The 22,308-nt window shown below is 34.1% G+C and overlaps 1 protein-coding gene across 1 annotated transcript in view; it reads right to left on the bottom strand.

The window, feature by feature from the left end:
- The window catches only part of Cngl (Cyclic nucleotide-gated ion channel-like), a 477,360-nt gene that overhangs the window by 13,030 nt on the left and 442,022 nt on the right, over positions 1 to 22,308 (bottom strand). Inside the window, exons 15-16 of the mRNA XM_017629793.1 lie at positions 15,913 to 16,934; positions 15,592 to 15,851 (exon numbers count right to left, since the gene is read on the bottom strand). Coding sequence (XP_017485282.1) covers positions 15,592 to 15,851; positions 15,913 to 16,934 — 1,282 coding nt within the window. The remainder of the gene's footprint in view (positions 1 to 15,591; positions 15,852 to 15,912; positions 16,935 to 22,308) is intronic.

The raw sequence follows: 22,308 nt of genomic DNA on the forward strand, positions 1-22,308 counted from the left end.
GGTTAGAGTAGACAAAGCTTTGTTTGTTACTCCCGCGACGCCAGTGTTCAGTAGTAGGAAACAAAGAAAGTGCTGTAATTAAGCGGAAAATTCAGTGAGCTTATTCAAGGTCAAACCAAAGTTTGATTGTTGCGCTGAGAAGAGTGGGAGATCTAAGTTAACAAGAAGTAAGCGGTGCTAAATTACACACGTACATGCCACCTTTTTCTTCTGATTACCCTTATTTTTAATTTTTAACTAATATTTAATGGAATACAAAAATTTATAACCTATCTATCTATGAATGTAACCTCTTTTTTTTCAATTGATACTGACATATTTCAAATTATTTATATTTTTTACCCTTTCATCTTAACAAAAAAGGTAATTAGTTAAAAAAGTAGTGATAAATAATAAAAGAACAATATTTTTTATAATTTTACGTGATTTTTGATAAAAATTTAAAACTTCATAAACTTAAAATTGAAATATCTCAAGCAGTATTGAAGTTAGCGATTAGTGGAATTTTTTATCAGCTATAACTTCGGAACCATAAGTCCCACGAACTTGAAATTTGGTATGCAGGCATATAAATGGTAGGTATATATAAACGAGTTTGTAAAATGCGGCGTGGAATATTTTGTCAGCTATAACTTCGGAAAAATATGTCACATGAAATTGAAAATTAGTACGCAGGCTTATCTATGGTTGGTGCTTATAATAGGCCCATAGGCGTGGAATTTTTTATCAGCTATAACTTCGGAACCATAAGTCCCAAGAACTTGAAATTTGGTATGCAGGCATGTCTATGGTAGGCGCTTATAGAATGGCATATATAAACGAGTTTGTAAAAAGGGGCGTGGCACATCCCATAGGCGTGGAATTTTTCATCAGCCACAATTCGGGACCATAAGTCCCACGAACTTGAAATTTGGTATGCAAACATATCAATGGTAGGTGCTTATAGGAGGGTATATATAAACGAGTTTGTAAAAAGGGGCGTGGCACATCCCATTGGCGTGGAATTTTTTATCAGCTAAAACTTCGGAACCATAAGTCCTACGAACTGTAAATTTGGTATGCAGACATATCAATGGTAGTTGCTTATACGAGGGTATATATAAACGAGTTTGTAAAAGGGGGCCTGGCACATCCCATAGGCGTGGAAAATTTTATCAGCTATAACTTAAAAACCATAAGTCACATGAAATTTAAATTTGGTATGCAGACATATCGCACACAGTCTTCAAAAGAGTCACAACTCAAAATTTGGCATTTTTGAAATTATGCGCTAAAAATGTAAACAGAGCTTTTATTTACCTTTCAGCAAAACCTGGAGCAAATTTTTGTTATAATTTGTTAAAAAAAAACTGAAGTAAAGTCGCCCTTGCCCATATGGTTAGCATGTGCTACGAATTAGTTTTTCGCATTTTGTGACGAACGTATTATTTTGAGTTGTGACTCTTTTGAAGACGGTGTGCGATATGTATGTATCTATGGAAGGTGCTTATAGTAAGGTGTTTATGAATGAGTTTATAAAAGGGGGCGTGGCACTTCCCGTAGGCGTGGAATTTTTAATCAGCCATAAATCGCGAACCATAAGTCACATGAACTTGAAATTTGGTATTCAGGCACAGGTATCTATGGGAGGTGTTCAGAGTAAAGTATATATAAATGAGTTTGTAAAAGGGGGATATACATATATGAATTCATCTATTAGATAACTAGGATATTTAAAACTGTGTGTTTTTTTGTTGAAACCTTACCGTCTTATATTGTTTTGAAATGGAAAGGTTAGATTGTTTTTTATTCCCGCGATGCTGTTAAACGAAAAAGTTTCATTCATAATGAATAAAACTCCTTCCGAATTAAGCATTCTACCAGAAAAGTGCAGCTATCCTAAAACAGCTAATCGAATAGGCAGCTAAACGGAATTTACCGTAGTAGACTAATTTTAATTTAGAAATTTGATCGTTACCTTAATCCACCTAATCTTAATAATGGAGCAAGATTTGTAGCACAAGTGATGATCAATATATATTAGTTAAAGCACGATAAAGCTAAAAGTATGGCTCATACGGATGCCTTAATGTAAAAAAAGAAAATAGTTTGTCTCCTTTAAATTATGCTGAACTGAATAATTGAGTAGTCCACTTGCAAATTGCGCTATGTAAAATTTTTTCGATTTTTAGTTTTTGGAGGATTACGAACCAGTATTTATAGTAGTTTCATGTCCACTAACAACACAGTGCAAAATCCTTTTATATTCTGAAAAAGTAGCATCAAATGTTAACTCTTCTTCCAAAAGTCGCTATCATACTTGTTTATAAACTTTCAAAAGTATACATCTTCTGATGAACTTAGAAAACTGCTTTAGGTCATATCGACTGTTAATGTTATCTTATGTCATGTTATGTTATGTTACAATTTTATAAGGCTCTTATTTATCCAAATTTTCAGGTAATAATAAAAAAGATTCAATTTAAATATTACTTGTTGTCGTAGCTGTTTTTTTCAAATTTATGGCTTTCTATTATAAAATCACATAACGCTGTTTGCAAGTGGACTACTCATTTGTATTACTGTTTTATATTTTTATTTGTTTACCCCGAACGACGTCGGGTGCTCTGCTAGTATGTATATAAAATTGAAGCAAATTATTACGTCACAATATTTTAATTTCTTTATTATCTTCAATTTCCAATTTTAGGAAGTGGAGAATATCAAAATTTAATTTTGTTATCAATAGATTCGATAACGATTTTTTGACAATTTTGTACGTGTACAATTTTGTACAGTGTGATTTAAGTACAATTATAGCGTAATTCCTCGGAAACGCGAAAAAAACATCTTCCATACAACGTCCTAAAAAGTTTTCAGGATACGCTGTTGTGAGTGATGGCGAATAGGGATGTTGCGAATGTGAAATTCTAACAAGTCTAACAGCTAACATCCGCGGATGCGAAAGCGGATGTCAAGTATTTTTAAGAAATAACCAGGTAAGTAAACTAAGTTATTTAGGCAAATAAAAAAAATTTTAAAGTTCGTAATTTTTAATAATGTTTATTTTACTTAGTACTTGAATTTAAAAATTGAAAATTTTATTTAATAAAAAGTAATGAGAATTGCATCGGGGCTGCAAATGTCGGATGTATCCTCGTGACTTTCATGTTCACTTGAAGAATCTAGCATAATGGTGAGATCGTTGTTTAAACAGCGCTTACAAACCAAACCAGATGTGTCCGGTTTTTCTGAAGCTTTTTTAAAAGAATTCTTCATTCTCATTCCTTTAGCAGTTTCAGAATTTGGGGAACTTCATCAGCGTTTTTCGATTTTAGTTTTTGTAATTCATTTTTAATGGGTCTTCTGCGACTGGTTTGAAGAATTTGTGCTTATAGCGAGCTAGATAGGTGGATATGGAAAATAAATTATTATTTTCCAGGAATGAAAATTTTGAACAAAATTCTGTTTTTAAGATCCTGGCTGCCAGCCGAATCGCATCAGAATATTGTTATTTTTTTTTTAAAGCACCCAGTTTTTTTATAATCATTTGAATTATTGGAATCACGAATGATGAGGGTTTGAGATAGTTACGTAATTCTTACCTAATTAAAGGTCGGACCTATACCTTTTTAAATATTTCAGCATCCATTCTCTTTATAGCTAAATGTTGAAGATTTCTGCTAGAAATCCCTATTGTAGGAGCTTAATCTTTCACTTTAAATAGCAAAGAAGGAAGACGTAGGGGGAGAGTTTTACCACAGAGGCCTTTAGGCAAGGATCCAATGTACATATTTATCTATGAAAAAATGTTGCCCGACAAGTAAACAAAATTACTGTTTTTACAATTTTTCCTTAAAATAAATTCCCCAAAGAGCCACATTTGAAATGATTGAAACGAATATATCGTCACCTGAAATGCAAAAAGACGTACCAACACCATTACTGATGTGGGAGTTGGAATTCGATGAAATCCATCATATCAATCAAAAACTGAATTTTGAATTTTTTATTAGTTACGAATTTTTGTATTTCAGCGACGATGTTTGTTACGTCTTTTTGCATTGCAGGTGACGATATGTAACATCAAGAGCAAATCACGACAATTTGGTTTAAAATTACAGCGCACACTTTCTTCTTTTATGTGTAGTAGTTTTTTTAAAATTGGTCCAAAAAAATCATAATAAAGAAAGAAATGCAGGTATTTAAAGAAGTGAAAACAAAAAATATATATTATTACGAAAGCCAAGTCATGTTTTCCCATTTTATTTACTGCCTTTACACTTTTTTTAACGTTTGCCATCTTTTTACATTAAAGTAATGCAATATTTTAGCTTTTAATTTCGCACAGAAAAAGTTATCATTTGACCTAATGTGCAATGTAGAAATTCGCTAAAATATTCTTCAATTCCAGTAAAATTATTTATTGATTTCTAAACAATTTCACACCCCTCAGGACATAAAAAAACGTTCAGTCAGGGCTTTGGGAATATCCTCAATGTTAATAAGTTACCCTGGGCTAGAAATCCGGGAGTGAATTTTGTCCACCTAGCTTGTTCCACACGACACACTGTGCATTATTGTGACGACAGCTTTGATGATGCAATAGGAATTTTCGACCAGCTGTTCGCTAAAAAAAAAAATAATAATTTTCCCGTGGGAACTCACTACAGGGAAGTTCGACTGCATATTGATTGCTATTTTAAGATATCAAACGGTAAAAAATTTACGCGGAAAAACAGGGAAACTTAAACAAATTGTAATAATCCGGAATCACTAATGTAATTATTTTTTAATCTAATCTATGAGTGGCACACCTACTTGTACTATATTTTTATAATACTTCTATACTTAAGATTATTAGAAAAAATTATTAGCGTCCAAACCCATTCGGTAAAGGAAATGCAGCGCGCAAACGAAAAAAACAATGCTCAATCATCATTTGACCCACTGCTGTTTTAGCTAGTTTTGGGATTACCACCAGCGGGTATTGTTTTAGATCGGATAAAGCACTACCTTGACTCTTATTACAATATATTTTATTTTTGAAAATACCCAATACCTACGAAACTATGCATAATCACCAAAATCAAAAGTTCTAGAGATATGCTCATATACTATCTGACAGATGTCTCTGTCAAAAGACAAATGTCAAATGTTCTTTCTTTTCCGGATGAGTTTGAAAGAGGACAGACGCGAATAAATTAAACGCGATTTAAATCCTAAAATTTAGACTACATCAATTACGTTATTAATCCTGGACCGCAAATATTACAAGTGTTAACTTTGCATTAGTCAACAAAACGCACGCCGTCTTCCAAATAGTCACAACTCAAAATAACACGTTTGTCAGAAAATGCGAAAAACTATTTCTTAGCACATGATAATCATATGAGCAAGGGGACTTTACCTTAGTTTTTTTTTACAAATTATAACAAAAATTTGCTCCTGCTTTTGCTGAAAGCTAAATAAAAGCTCTGCGTACATTTTTAGCGCATATTCTCAAAATCCACAAATTTCGCGTTGTGACTCTTTTGAAGACGGTGTGCGAAAAAATGTCTTTCATTACTATTACATTCGCTCACATTTTCCCGCATCTGTTCTTTTATCTACACCTTTATAAATATGTATGAGAATGCAAAATACGCAAAAACTTCAAATTTTCCGTTCATTCATTTACCAATTAATCCAAACACTCACTGCTGTTTTTAAATCGCAAACGTCAAGCTGTGTGGTTGAACTTATATAGTGCTCTGCTTTGGCTTTCTATTTGCAAAGTGACATTACTCCAATTTTAAAATTTGCAATTATGTGCCTTATACAGTGACAGAAAGCCAATTTTTTCACGTCTTATAAGGGGTCATAACCTCAATTAGGATAATGCCACTTTTGAGCCTTTTTTTTCATATAATCAATTGTACCAAATATGCCTATATTTTAGTTTTTTTTTAAATTAATTCTGCATGCATTTGTCCACAAAGTAATAGGAGCGCAATGTTTTGACCAGTTTTGGCTATTTGTCTTTTGTTTATTTAATTTTTTTTTATAAAAGTCCAGCTGGTTTTACAAAAACATAATTTAAAATTGCATTTCAAACTTTATACAAAAATATTAAAAATTCAAATTTTTAAATCAGAATCTTAAGAAAAAATTTTGGTATGCAGTCTTGTAGCCGATTTAATTCTGGTGGCAAGTATAAGTTTCAATTTGGTAAAAAATCCCGTTGATTTCTGATATTTTTTTTTTGGTTCAGGGTGTTTCACTTTTTTTCCATACAAAGTATGTTCGACAATCTTCTTTTATGCAGAGGACATTGGCAGCAAAAAAAAAGGCAAAAATCAAAGGGAAATTTTTAGCAGCTTAAAACTTGCACTTCATTAATCTAAAATATAATGGGCTACAAAACTACATACCAACACTTTTTCTTAAGATTCTGATTAAAAACTTTAAAATTTTAGTGAAAATATCCAGAATTTTTAAAATTTTTGTAGAGTCCGACCGATTGATCGTCCGATGCCGGGGCTAGTATAGGCCAAAAGAATCGGCATCGGCCGTTTTTGACCGATTTTTGAATGAGGTTATGTTATTTAGTTATCTGATTAAGTTTTTCTTCTGTTATTATAAAAGTTTATAAAAGCATTTGTTCTTGAAATGAATTTGATTCAGGATTTAATCGGCCGAAGCATCGGACGATTCTTGGCCGATTAAATCCTGAATATAATTTCATTTTAGGAACAATTACTTTTATAAATTTTTATATTAACAAAAGAAAAACGTAATCCAATAACTAAGTAACAATACCTCATTCAAGAATCGGCCAAACACGGCCGATTCCGATCCTTTTGGCCGATACTAGCCTCGGCATCGGCCGATTCATCGGTCGGACTATAAATTTTTGTACCAAGATTGAAATCTGAATTTATTTGGTGTTGTTGTATAACCTAGACTTTTATAAAAAATAAATAAAAAACATTAAATAAACAAAAGAAAAATAGCCAAAACTGATCAAATATCGCAGAAATAAAATTTCACTACCGCTCTGTCTTTAAAAGAAGATCCTTCAATTTGGTGGAAGCAGAATTGCAAAGAATTCGTTAAAACTGGCAATGAAGTATCTCTGTGCACCACCTTTCTCAGTGAACTCAGAAAGTGTGTTTAGTGCATCGGGTAGGGTTCTCAGATTTTTTTTCTCAAAATTCAGTACTTTCGGGTTTTTCAGTACACTAGTTTTACTTAAACTTACTTCAGGACGTTAGTTTTACTAAACACACATTACAACAAAAATAAAAATCACATTTATTTTTACATATTTAGGTACATATGTACATAGATATACACTAGAGTGGTTCATAAAAATACTCTTTTTGGTAATTCATAAACCCTACTTCAGAATATTAATTATTTGTGATAAAAAGAGACATGTATTTTTTTTTTTTTTAAGTTTTTTTAGAGGTCGCGCTGGCCAGTTTTTTATAAAAACGCTGATGTTCTCAATTTTTTTATTTTCTTGACATGTTAAAATGCTACTAAAAATGTCGTTTTTACATATAATTACTCTGGTATTATTGGGGAACATTCCCTTAATTACATACCTGTCTTAGACAGTTAGAAAAACCGACCAGCGCGACCTCTAAGAAAACTTTTTTTTCAAAATAAAAAACACATGTCTCCTTTTTTTTTATCACAAATAACAATAATTTAAGGTAGCGTTTATGAATTTCCAAAAAAAAAAAATTTGGACCACTCTAATATACACCCACCAGAATAAGTATCCGTACAGCGTTCTTTGCAAAGTTTTTCGTAATATTTTTTTTTCATTAATTTTTAACAAAAATATAGTTCATTCTGCATCAAATGGTATATAAATTGATGATTGAAAGTTTTCACAAAATCTAGAAAAATTCGAAAAATTGTCACATGAATTATAAAATTGGATTATAAAAATAAAATAAAAATAAATTTCTGAACTAGATTTTTAAATTTAATCTTTGGGAATCGAGATCCGGAAATCCGGCCGGTTTTGGCTGGTACCCGGCCGATAAGCGGGATAATAGAAAAACGGCCGGTTAAGCCGCTTTCGGGATATCTTCCGCATACCCGGCACATCCCCAATATTAATCAAGTGTGTACATAGTATGTATATAACAGGGGTGGGCAAGGCCGAGGNAAAAAAAAAAAAAATTTAATTTTTAAATAAAATTATTATTAGAAATCAAAAACATTTGAGGGATTCACAATGGTGTCGTAAGTGTCGTATTGTTGTATGTCGTAAACTTTAAAAGCTTAAATAAATGTTTAGAGAACTTGAAACCACAGTCAACTATCTTTTAACACTGCGAAAATTCATAATATGACTTTTCTGGTACTTTGTGAACCACCTTAATATATTTTTAGGCGTTTAAAGTTTACGACATACAACAAAACGACACTTACGACACCGTTGTGAATACCCTAATTAATTTTATTATTATTGTAATGTACGTGAGATATACCTTGTTTATACCTACACAAGAACTGCATTAACACAAAACCGATTGCACTCAACATATATTTCTTTATAGCATTTATACCCCCGTCTTTATAGCACACTCGATAAAGTCGTATTCAAAAGTAAACAAAATCTGCTATTTTTAAACGAAATTTTTTTAATAAATAATTTGCGCGGTTGACCGAAATCATGGTACAATAAAAACAGGTAGAAGCCAATTTGACGTCAAACCTACAAAAGTCAAAGTTTTTGGGAGATTAAAAATAAAAATGAGCGTGTGTAAGCAAAAATAAAAAATTACATTTCACTGGTTGACGTTTTTAAGTAATTTTGAAGTTTATTTTTATTTATTTATTTTCTTTAGCTAAAATTTGTTAACTTGTATGTTGTTTTCTGTTTTCGATTTATGAGTTGCAGTGTGTTTGGAGGGACTTTTCGGCATAAGGGTCTTAGGAACAGCACTTGGCATCAAACGTGCCTTTCCTGTACCTCCCGGTGTATTTGTGAAATGTGCTCCTTTAAAATGTTTAACGCACAGTAAGGCATTTCGAGGCAGCTCTGCCCCACAGCTGCTTCCGCAACGCTCCTTACGCGAAGGACATTGAAGCACGTTAAAAAAATTAATGGTATCTGCTTTATATTTAACACCACATAAAAAACAACATTTTTAACACATACACTAAGCATAAACCGCACAACACTACACAAATTCAAATGTTAATTAAAATTTGTTATTAACGAACATTAAAAAAAAACAACGATATGACATTCAGAGCGTAACGAAATATAGGAAAAAAAACCAATTGAAGTTTAAAGGTTTGGTTCTCATGACAGCAACGTCATTTTGGCTTCTACCTGTATTTATGTGCCTTGGACCGAAATGGAAACAAACAATAATTGTAATTGTATAAAGAAAACCTTCACTTCACTTCACGTCAAATGAGTATTGCGTGTATACTTGTTTTCTAACTGATGTGAGAAACAAAAAACCGATTTGAAAACAAATTGAAGTCAATACTTTTTTCAATTTCAACGCGTTTTGACNTTTTGGGAGATTAAAAATAAAAATGAGCGTGTGTAAGCAAAAATAAAAAATTACATTTCACTGGTTGACGTTTTTAAGTAATTTTGAAGTTTATTTTTATTTATTTATTTTCTTTAGCTAAAATTTGTTAACTTGTATGTTGTTTTCTGTTTTCGATTTATGAGTTGCAGTGTGTTTGGAGGGACTTTTCGGCATAAGGGTCTTAGGAACAGCACTTGGCATCAAACGTGCCTTTCCTGTACCTCCCGGTGTATTTGTGAAATGTGCTCCTTTAAAATGTTTAACGCACAGTAAGGCATTTCGAGGCAGCTCTGCCCCACAGCTGCTTCCGCAACGCTCCTTACGCGAAGGACATTGAAGCACGTTAAAAAAATTAATGGTATCTGCTTTATATTTAACACCACATAAAAAACAACATTTTTAACACATACACTAAGCATAAACCGCACAACACTACACAAATTCAAATGTTAATTAAAATTTGTTATTAACGAACATTAAAAAAAAACAACGATATGACATTCAGAGCGTAACGAAATATAGGAAAAAAAACCAATTGAAGTTTAAAGGTTTGGTTCTCATGACAGCAACGTCATTTTGGCTTCTACCTGTATTTATGTGCCTTGGACCGAAATGGAAACAAACAATAATTGTAATTGTATAAAGAAAACCTTCACTTCACTTCACGTCAAATGAGTATTGCGTGTATACTTGTTTTCTAACTGATGTGAGAAACAAAAAACCGATTTGAAAACAAATTGAAGTCAATACTTTTTTCAATTTCAACGCGTTTTGACATTTAGTTTATGCATCCGTTTTGAATCACAGCGAACTGGGTCAAAGCGCTGTTTATAAACAAGATAATAGATATTAAAAAAAATTCAAAAGATCCCTTTAGTCAAATTTTGAAAATCTGGTTTTACGTCAGTTAAAGCCGTTCGTAACAGTTCTGTTAAATGTTGGTAAGTCAATAGGTACGTTCGTTTAAAATTTCCAGTAAAAAATGTCCAACAGCAAAATTCCGGCGATGTGTTATCTGTTCTCTCACAAGAGGAAAATATGCAAAATAATACGCGCACAGAAAATTTGCAGAAACTTGCAAGCTGATAGAAATTTTGTTTAGATTCAAAAGTACTAAAAATAAAACTAAAAACGTAAGAAAACAAATCCCGAAATCTTATCCTAACATAGTTCACTGACTCAACAAATAATTACTTACTTCTTACAAGTTAAATAAATCGCACTTTACTATTTTAACTTCCAAACCATAAAATGTAATTTAGGGATTTGCGTAAATTCCAACCAGCTGTTTTCGATCAGCTATTTTTTTCTAGGCAAATTGCTGTTGGCAAACATTTTTCCAGCAGAAACTAGCAGCTTCCCCTCAAAATGAAATGTCACTTTGCTCTCTCAATTTATTTATTTTTTTTACTTTTTTATTTTAAAAAGCTGATAGTTTTTATAACTTTCAATAATTATCAGGTACGCGAATGCAACTAATGTGAACGGTATTCTGACTTTACGAATTTCATTGTAGAGTACAACGACTCACAGTTATACGTTGTAACAAAAATTGAAAATATACGGCACACAGCTGTTTTCGACAGCGGATATTTTATATATGGTACTTATTGCCGGAATTCAAGCAATGGCAAAGTTTTATGTTGCATTTCCAGTGCCTTATCTTCTTTTAATTCCAAAAACTTCAACTCTTCTTCGCTTTTCTTAAAAAGGAGTATTTCGGATATTGCAAATTCATTCTCAATTATGTTACATAAAAAAGGGTTTATGAAGTACGAAAACGCACATTTCAATAATTTCAAACCCGCAAACCTTTTTTAAAACTCCGCTTTTAAATCATGTGCAATATTTTTTTCTAGCCATGTAAAATGATCATGATTCACTAATACAATTATAGCTAAACGGTCGCTATTCTACACTTGTTCTAGAAAATTACGCAAACGAAGGTGATGCCCACGAATATTTAGTATGAAGAGTTTTTGGTTTTACTACTAATATCATTAGAAACTGTAGAGTAAGCAACATTCTGCACAAGTAAAGGAGCCGATTTTATGTGTGGAAGCGAGAAGACTGTTTTATTACAAAACCTTTCTATTATTGAATCATGGAAAATGATCATGATTCAATAATAGAAAGGTTTTGTAATAAAACAGTCTTCTCGCTCCCACGCATAAAATCGGCTCCTTTACTTGTGCAGAATGTTGCTCACTCTACAGTTTTTAGTTATATTAGTAGTAAAACCAAAAATTCTTCATACTAAATATTCGTTGGCATCACCTGCGTTTGCGTAATTTTCTGGAACAAGTCTAGAATAGCGACCGTTTAGCTATAAAATAACCAAAAGTGCGGATTGGTAGAACTTTTTTCGCTGATTTCAACGATAAAATTTATTTGGCGCAGGTTAAAAATAAAGAAGATATAAGAGGTTTATTTGCTTTGTTTCTTTATATTTTTTATTATCACTTAGTTCTTAAAACCCGAAAATATATTATGATGAAATATGTATATTGAATTACAGATAATAGCTTGTACTTTCTAAATAATATAAATTCACCATTATTCATGCAGTTTATTTCCAAAAAAAGGTTATTTCATGAAAAAATAGCATTTTTTCGTTTTTTAGTGGTTTTGGTTTAAATATATAAAAAACAATTTCAATTATGTGTATCAGCTGAAAGATAAATTGATTATTTTTATGGTGACGTTATTAGTTTTTTAATCGGTTATGTGGTTCACAAGATATTAATATTTTACAAAAAATCAAAAAATTAACTTTAACCTTCTAAAATGTCTTTATATTTTACTTGCGCTAAATAATTTTGGCATGGTTGAAATGAGCGTAAAAAGTTAATCTGCATTTTTCGTTTTTGCATACCTGAACGGTCGGTATTCTAGATTTGTTCCAGGAAATTACGAATAAATTAAATTAAAAATCTATATTTATACGTATTGTTTAGTATTTCCATTAAAAACCAAATATATTGCAAATTCACATCGAATTAATTATACACATTTTACTTCTAATTGTATACTTTGCGTATTGTAGTACCTTTCTACTACCGTTTTCGCAAAAGGCGATCACATTCTTCCCCTTTCTCCTACTTCCAAAATACAAATCTAGATAAAGGAGTGTCAAATTTTGGCTATCACAAATTACACAACCTTTTATTATTGAATCATGGAAAATGATGAAATATGTATTCTTTTTTTTTGAAATCATGAATAAAAAGACGTAGTTAAGCTTCAAAATTTAAAATAATTTGCGACAAATCAAAAACATTTTCATTCTTTCCTTGTTTGAATTGAAGTTTGCATATGCTCCATCATATCGGTAAAGATCATTTCATCTTTCATTCTCCAAATTGCTGGTAATGTTCGATCTCAATTTGCGTATGTGTATCTAAAAAGGATAAAATAAAAAAACAACAATGGAAAAGAATATCCAGAAAAGAAATATGTATTTTCAAAAGTAAAAAGAGCCAAAATGTTCTAAGCAAAAATAAAATAAAAAGAGCCGCACTTTGTCAAGCAAAGAGCCGCATTTGGCTCAAAGAGCCGTGATTGCCCACCGTTGGTATATAAGGAAACTTACCTAAGTTCTTTCTAATACGAAATTCATAACAGAGCAATTTTTTTTACTAAACGGATAAATAGACGAGTTTGTGGGTTGTTTTACATCAGAGGTTCCCAAACTTTTTTTTCTCGTAGACCCCTTTCAAAAATTTACTGGTTTCGGTGGACCCCCTGCTGATACATTTCTAAATATTCCCAAGGCTCGTAAAAAAATTAAATGTGAAAATTAGATCTAACAATGTAAATTTGCATCGCGGGTGAATTCAAAAACTAAACTCAGAGTGGCCAAAATAAAAGTAAAATATTTTCTTGTGTTCTATTTATAAAAATAATGTGATTACACACTTGTAGAGCTCGTAAATACATCAAAATACTCTCTCGCTCGGAGGAGTTACATTTTTTAAGAGCACTGCGGGCGCTAGCGTTATTTACATTATCTTCACCATAAACTCATCAAATGTTCGGCTCACTCATGACTTTGCACGTGGAGTATATGTAAAATAGTTTATTTGTTTTAATGGCATCATTTTTATTTTTATCGCTCCGAGTTTTAAAGTGAGGCGAAAAATATGTATCACATTTTTAAAACACAAAACTTAAAACATCAAAACGGCTAAGCTTTTTATGCCAAACTTTTAATTCTGAAACTGACAATAGAGAAAAGAACGAGTTTAAAAAAATCGATGACAAATAACCAAGCAAGCAAGAAGCACAAAAAGTGTTCCACCGTCTCATCTTCTTCAAGGCAAGATGGGCAAATGGTCTTGTCATTCACGCCTATAAGAGTCAGGTTTTTGTTCAGTGTCGTCTGCTCAATGAGAGCAAAAAATTATATAGACCTTGTAAGATTGAAGGCAACATGAGTTTTGCCCACCTGCATCCCCTCGATGCCTCTCAGTCTTTGCTGAGCGAAGTATTCACCCAGTTTCTGATGGTGGCTTCGATTGCCGAAGGTGGGAGTGCTAAAACTGGTTGCGGACCGAGGAGTGCCTGGTCTGAGCCAACTCTGGCCAAATGATCAGATGTCTCATAATCAGGTACTCCTGAGTGACCTGGCACCCAGAGTAAAGCAACCTCGTTATGTTCACCATCATATTTTAGTCGAGACTTACATTGCCGCACTAGTTTGGAAATACGTAAATAGAGGGCTGTCCAATGCCTTAAGTGTAGCTTGGTTGTCACTGCAATCACGTAAACTCCTTCCTCTCCACCTATGTTCCACCACGTAGTCCATGGCTTTGAGTATTGCAATTACCTCAGCCTGGAAGACTGAAGCATATTCCCCTACAGAAAAGTGAAGGTTATCTCCATTAACTTCGAAAAAGACCTCAGATCATGACCCAGAGTTAGTTTTGGAGCCATCAGTGAAGATTGGACAATGTGTGAGTCTGGTCTCAGCGATGGAATCAAACCAGAATTCAGTCTCAGTGAACTCAACATTATAGAACCTCTTCAAAAAGATAATGGTGGCGTAGTATCCTGTAGCATTGAAGAGACACAAGTGCTTAAATCTCTGCCGCCAGCAATTTTCGCCGTGCCCCACTTATTGTCATACCAGCATCCGGTTCTTTTTCCCCACTTATGAAAACACAAGGTGACGGTAAGAGCAGCAGTGCGTCAATAGCACTATACAACACTCAAACAAATGAAATTAATTAATTAAAGTTAAATAAAGAGGCTATCAAGCAACCATTTTGGTTCTTTACATCGAAACCAGATAAATTTTCGTGGCCCCCGTTTACAACTCATGGACCCCCATATTTTTTCACGTCACCGTGGACCCCCATCGAGTCTCCCGTGGACTCCTGGGGGTCCACCTGGACCACTTTGGGAATCACTGCTTTACATGCACCTTATGTACTGATTTGTTCCGCTTTATCCAAGTGGTACCCTGGTAAAAGCAACATAAAAAGAAATTGTAGAAAAAAGTTTTCCTTAAAAGCGGTCGCGCCTCGGCAGGCAACGGCAATCTTCCGGTTGCATTTCTGCCTTGAAAAAGCTTCTCATAAAATCCATTTGCCGATAATTAAAAAAAGTCTTAAAAGAAAAGCTTTTATTAGTCGTTGTATATTAAAAATAGAAAAATCTACCCCCGCACCATTTAACGGCAAATTTTTTGATTGAGTTAATCCTTCCAATTTAAGTAATATATGTACGTTCTAATTTAACTAAATCGGGCTATAGATACGGGTTTTCCAAAATTTCTACATAAATTTCCAGTTTCATATCTCTAGCTCATCGGGAAGTAGGTTAGAAATTGATTCAAGATTTGATTACACACAGGTGAAACTTAATAAAAGCTTGTCAAAATAGGATTAACCTCAATAATATATTTTTTTGGGGTTTCACTAAAATCTTTAAGTTCTTGGATTGTATCTCTACCAAAATCCAAGATTTTCGGATATCATTCTTATTCATATACTACACATGTGCATACATACTTATATAATATTATAATAAATCGTTTATATTTATAAAATGTCACCTTGTTTTGTTGACAACTCCCCAGCTATTTTCAGCTGCCTTTTTGTGCGTTGATTGCTGTTGGAAGAATTCAAAATTTGTGTTGGCCCAGATTTTATAAGAGGATCAATATAGACTCCATTTTCTGAATTCTGATTGAAATCGGAAGTCGTATATAAAGGTAATAAAGAAGCGTAAAGGGATTTTTTTCGCTCTTCACAAGACGTTCGCCCGCTTTTATAGCTTTCGTCTGGGATTATTCTTAAAGCTCCTTTGGATGGCCTAGAAAATTTTGATGTTAGATGTTAGACTTTTGTTTAGCATGCTATGTCTAGCCACATACCCTTCTTGAGTAGGTTCTCTTAGTAAATTATTCTCCATTCCTGTTGATTCTTCTTCTCGCCTATTTCTGCATTCTTCTGTACTGTGATGCAGCCTTTGTAAAATATTTTTTACTTTGCGACGTTCAACGGTTTCACTAAGCTCTGGACTAAGAGGCAAATATGCGGGGGGTATGTAATTTTCTGCCTTGTGATTGCAGGTAGTGGACATAGATGTATTCGTAGAAATGGATGAACTAGACTCATGTTCTGAAAAAAACTGCGAGTAAATATCAGAAGCGTCACTCAGACACCGATATAACGGCTTCGCTGCAGCTATTTGTTTGCTCGTTTTAGAACTATCCAAACTAGAACTTCGTATTTGAAGAGCCTTTTCAAGGTCGGCCAATTTTTGGCGTTCATTTAAAATTTTCAACTGTTTTACAAATGGCAATCCACTATACTCGGGCGATAAGTCGAAAACAGAGTGATACAATTTTTTACAATCCCTGGTTTTCTTTGCAGAGATTGCTCTATTGTGCTCCCGTAAGTTTTCTAAACTTTTATTGAATAGAGAATTGGGATCAAGACTTGCGGCTGTTGTGGATTTCAGGTCCCTTGTAGGGGTTGAAGAAAATGCTGGTATTTGAATCAATTTCTTCGAAGAAAAGGTTTTTACTTCTAAGTCGGAGTCTCCTGGGGAAAATTTTGCTAAATTGTTAGAGCTTGTTGACAATAAAGTAGCTAACTTTAGCTTAGACCATGGTTTAGTAGATAAATCACTATATGAGCGCTCCGATGAGGTGTATATGGACGGTTTGAATGACTTTCCTGATACCGCTTTATACGATTCATCTATATCGTCTTGGTTGCTTCGGACGTGCTTTCGCTCTCCGCGTGCATGCAACGAATCTGATTGACATACGTTTTCCACAATTAATTTGTCGTTATTTGGTTGGTGTTCCAAGGAATCTGGCTTCGCAAATCCACCAATTTGAAGCATTTGAATCTTCTGCTTCAGAGATACAGCCGGATTAGATTTCAGCTGTTTAAAGAGAGATAATAAATAATTTTTGTGCGGTTTGATCATTTAAATTTGGAGGAAATGCAGTAGCAAATTATACACAAGTAATTGGTATATAATAAAATTAAGATGCAGTAATTGTTTAGATTAGGCATTGGTTGGGTAGAATATTATTATGGTTCAAAATTCTGCGTTTGAAATTCTGTATTCAAAACTCTGTATAGCTAAGTTCCGTATTTTAATATCCTTTATGGCATGATTCGTATGGAAAAATTGGAAACTCATATAGAATTTTGTAAAACAAAATATTGGCAATACACTTATCTTCTTTATCCATAGGTTTTCCGATTTTTTAATACAGAATATCATAATGCAAATACACATGTACGGTGGCAACCATATATCACAAAATAACAACCCTGTACGAAGTGGTGTAGAAGAGTAAAAGCAACGATTGACAGATATCATCAGAAGTCGCCAGCGTTCAGCAGCAACAGTCGCTGTTTTTTCAACCCTAAATTTCTTGTAATCTAAATTTTTTAATCTTAATATTCAATTTAATTGATATCACGATGCAGAAAATGAAGGGGACGAATTTCCACACATTCGCTGACGTCACAAACTCCTTTTGTTTACATTCACTGTTGCCAACTTGGTGCTTTGTGCACTAAATTTAATGCGTATTCAAAACGTGAAAATTTTTGGGTAGTGCTTGGTGCATTTTTAGTGCTTTTGTTTTTAGTTTGAAGATACCAAATTTGTAATGCTTAAGAAAATTTATAGCAATCGTAAATGTCATAAGCATACAAAAATGGAAACAAAATCATGGCACAATGAAAATCATAAGCGAGAGAGCATATGTTTGCCAGCAGAATATGTGATAGCACCTTCAATCATGCCGAAACATTGATTTTTATTAATTTGAATCGGCATTCTTCCAAGAAAATTTTTTATGCATACATAGTCCATTAAATACACCAATAAAAATTTGGTGCTTTTTCATATTAAAAACTTGGCAACACTGCCTTTTGTTCGATTCTTCCTCTTCTTCTTCTTGAGTTCGTTTTAGCTCTCTAATTATGGTATTTGATGACGTCACGCCCAGTTGCTCTCAGCTCGATTGACGCAATCTCGTATTCTATCATTCTTGAATTGATATCTTACATATATATAAAAATAAGTGCACGTTTTGGGTGTGACCTCATTACTTGACAATATTGTGCATACTTACAAGTAAAAAAAGAGTCAGATGTTTTCCCGAAATGCCTCACAGNGGTTGTATGTAATTTTGCAGTTTTGCAGGTGGTTAACTCATTCCATCTAGGCNACGTTTTGGGTGTGACCTCATTACTTGACAATATTGTGCATACTTACAAGTAAAAAAAGAGTCAGATGTTTTCCCGAAATGCCTCACAGCTGATTCTATGTGCTACAGGGTTACACTCAATATATATAAAAAAAAAACTTTAAACGGACTCTGACAAAACTAGCAAGAAAAGTTCTATTAAGTTTAGGAGTCATTGACCAAAATGCTTTAATATATTAAACTGCTATATAAAAATAGGAATTCATTTAACTCAATGCATATTTGGCCAATTTTTAAGGTTATTTCAATAATTCTCATTTTCGTTGTTGGTGTTTCCGACAGGGTAGGAGTGTGATGTAATGTGGAACGATTTTCCGTCATCCCTTGTCAAATTTGGTTTGGAGACAAACCGGTTTCTGCGTTGCGCCATCTTCAGTGTAATTTTTCGTTCTGAATAGTTTCTGTTTGTCTGTCACTATTTATAGCCGTGTTAAATCGTCGTTGGTTCATAGTTAGGTAGGTCTCAGCGGATTATATTCTTTCGTTCAACCAGTAGTTTCAGTTCTGTGTGTACATCCTCAGGTAGAAATTAGCTGCTCACCTCTTTTTTGATTAATTGTTGCATGGATTCGCAGGTAGGTAAAAATCAGTTATTTTCTTTCTCTTTGTTTCTGTAGTTTGGACCTGCATTTCATTATTATTCGAACCACTCAGGCTACTATACGCAAAACAAAACAGAAACCCTGCAACTACCATAAACAATGAAAGTGTGAAGATTTCCCGAATTCGGAATAGGGGGCGTGGCACGACTCATACTAACTAAAATAAAAAATTAACCCAAATTGTCCCAGATTAATTTTTTTTTTAGATTTTTTTGGTTTCATCTACATATATACAGGGTAATAGTAGCGTTAAAGTAAAGGATCAAATATTACTAAAACTTTAGGAGTACAGTATAGTTGCGTTCCAGATGCTTCACGATATTCACGAAATTCACGATTTGCAGGAACAGCTGTTTTCTCCATTAATAAACCTTATGGGAGGTGGTCACCTGGAACGACTTCCTGTAAAAACCTGCAAATCGTGAAGCATCTGGAACGCAACTTATATTTTGCTTTGCTGCCTGTATGCTTAACCCAAATTGGTTCCGTGTTGCCATATGGAAACCCAAAATACTTACATCATGTTTAAGAGGGTGTAAAACAAAAATCGCTTCCTTCAAAATGCTTATACTTATGTACGTTAACTAATTGCTAAAAGGTGTATCTTTCGAAACGCTTACACTTTCGTCAGATCCTTGCTGTCTATCGAGTGTAATACAAGTGTGTCCTTGAAACAAAATAAGAAGTGGCAGAAAAACAATCAAAATGTCATATATGAAGAAGTAAGCATAAATTTATAGAAAGTGTTTTTTTATTTACAAAATGTGACAGTGATAAAAAATTAGTTAAAACATTAGTGACTCTATTGGTAACAAGTAACAATAAAAACAATCGTCCAAGCTATTTAATTCAAGTGTTTTTTAAGTCCGTTGCCATATGGCAACACGGGACGTAATGTGAACTGTTCCTCTTTTTACCAAATTTTGATATGTTCGCTAGCCAAAATTGACCCCGTGTTGCCATAGGGCAACGCAAAATACCATCATGTATGAGACGGTGTAAAATAAAAATCGGTTGTATGTAATTTTGCAGTTTTGCAGGTGGTTAACTCATTCCATCTAGGCCTGAACTGTCTAATCATATTATCGTATATTTTATTGTACAAGTGTTGAAGTGGTACACAAATGTAGTTTGTCTGTTCCAGGGCAAACTGGTGGCGTTTTTGTCAGTCTCATCTGCTATTTCATTACCCAAGATTCCCTTGTGACCGGGCACCCAATATATATGCAGGCTTCTNACGACTTCCTGTAAAAACCTGCAAATCGTGAAGCATCTGGAACGCAACTTATATTTTGCTTTGCTGCCTGTATGCTTAACCCAAATTGGTTCCGTGTTGCCANAACGACTTCCTGTAAAAACCTGCAAATCGTGAAGCATCTGGAACTCAACTTATATTTTGCTTTGCTGCCTGTATGCTTAACCCAAATTGGTTCCGTGTTGCCCTATGGAAACCCAAAATACTTACATCATGTTTAAGAGGGTGTAAAACAAAAATCGCTTCCTTCAAAATGCTTATACTTATGTACGTTAACTAATTGCTAAAAGGTGTATCTTTCGAAACGCTTACACTTTCGTCAGATCCTTGCTGTCTATCGAGTGTAATACAAGTGTGTCCTTGAAACAAAATAAGAAGTGGCAGAAAAACAATCAAAATGTCATATATGAAGAAGTAAGCATAAATTTATAGAAAGTGTTTTTTTATTTACAAAATGTGACAGTGATAAAAAATTAGTTAAAACATTAGTGACTCTATTGGTAACAAGTAACAATAAAAACAATCGTCCAAGCTATTTAATTCAAGTGTTTTTTAAGTCCGTTGCCATATGGCAACACGGGACGTAATGTGAACTGTTCCTCTTTTTACCAAATTTTGATATGTTCGCTAGCCAAAATTGACCCCGTGTTGCCATAGGGCAACGCAAAATACCATCATGTATGAGACGGTGTAAAATAAAAATCGGTTGTATGTAATTTTGCAGTTTTGCAGGTGGTTAACTCATTCCATCTAGGCCTGAACTGTCTAATCATATTATCGTATATTTTATTGTACAAGTGTTGAAGTGGTACACAAATGTAGTTTGTCTGTTCCAGGGCAAACTGGTGGCGTTTTTGTCAGTCTCATCTGCTATTTCATTACCCAAGATTCCCTTGTGACCGGGCACCCAATATATATGCAGGCTTCTATCAGCGTCTAGCTTGTCAATGGCTTCCCGGCTGCGAAGAACGTTTATGGATGAAATACTATATGGGGAAACTGCCTTAATTGCCGCCTGGTATAGGTTTAATTTTGAATTGATTGGCGATTCGGTGTAGGCTAGCTCTGCAGCTATCCTCATTGCGAAAACCTCTGCTTGAAATATGCTGCAATGGCTAGGTAGCCTTACTGCCCGCCTGACGTTCAGTTCCCGGCAGTAAATCCCGGCACCCACCCCCGTAACCATTTTAGAGCCGTCCGTGAAAATGTTTAGAGATCTATGACTAGGTTTCATTCTCTTGCGCCATCCCTACTCCTCAATCGTTGTGCAAAAAGTTCGTTTCCACTTAAAGCTAGGTGCCATGAAGTCGGTGCTGCTGTGCTTTCCGCCCCAATTAAGCTGTGCCCAAAGGTTCTGAAATTTAATTTCCCCATGGCCGTCAATCTACTTGAGGATTTCGCGGCATGGTTTTCCGAAAATTGGCCAATTGGCAGAAAGCGAGGATTTTTTAAAGAACGGCCGTTGAAGTGGACCTCAGCGCTCCCGCGAGGTACAGTGCCGCGAGGCGCTGAACCTTCTCCATGGCCCGAGGCATAAGGACTTTTTTGCGGCATTACAGCACACTATAAAGAAGTATTGGTATGAATATTGCTGTGTAGCACCAATGCATCAGGGCAGGTGGCAGACCCCCAGTAACTCCCAGCATTCCTTTACATGCATAGAGGGTGTTACTGGCCTTTTTCTCCCTTTCCTCAACATTGCACATCCACAGCAGCTTACTATCCAAGACTACTCCCAAATACTTTGTGTGGTCTTTAATTGACAGCTCGATGCTACCTAGCCCCGGAGGTCTCCACTTTGGGACCTTATATCTTTTTGAGACTACATCACTGACCCATACAAATTGAAAAAAAAACTTGGTTGTGCTGTTGCAGCATGTAAAACTATAGGACAAGTAGCCTGTGCAAAATGTGATGTGGGTTTATGTTTGAAATATTTTGCTACTTTTCATACTAAAAATTAACTACTTCATCCGCTTTGTACGTAGAATATGCATATATTATCAATAAATGTATTAAAACTTATAAATAATGTTTTTATTATTTCATATTTTAACCAAATACTGTCCTCTAAAAATCCATTTGGAATACACCCCGTATTGCCATGTGGCAACGGCCAATAACTGAAGAACTATACTACAGTATATTTTGCTTTGCTGCACATCAATCTTT

This window comes from Rhagoletis zephyria, unplaced genomic scaffold (assembly GCF_001687245.7).
Source record: "Rhagoletis zephyria isolate East Lansing unplaced genomic scaffold, Rhagoletis_zephyria_1.1 Rzeph_scaffold_00084, whole genome shotgun sequence".
NCBI lineage: Eukaryota > Metazoa > Arthropoda > Insecta > Diptera > Tephritidae > Rhagoletis > Rhagoletis zephyria.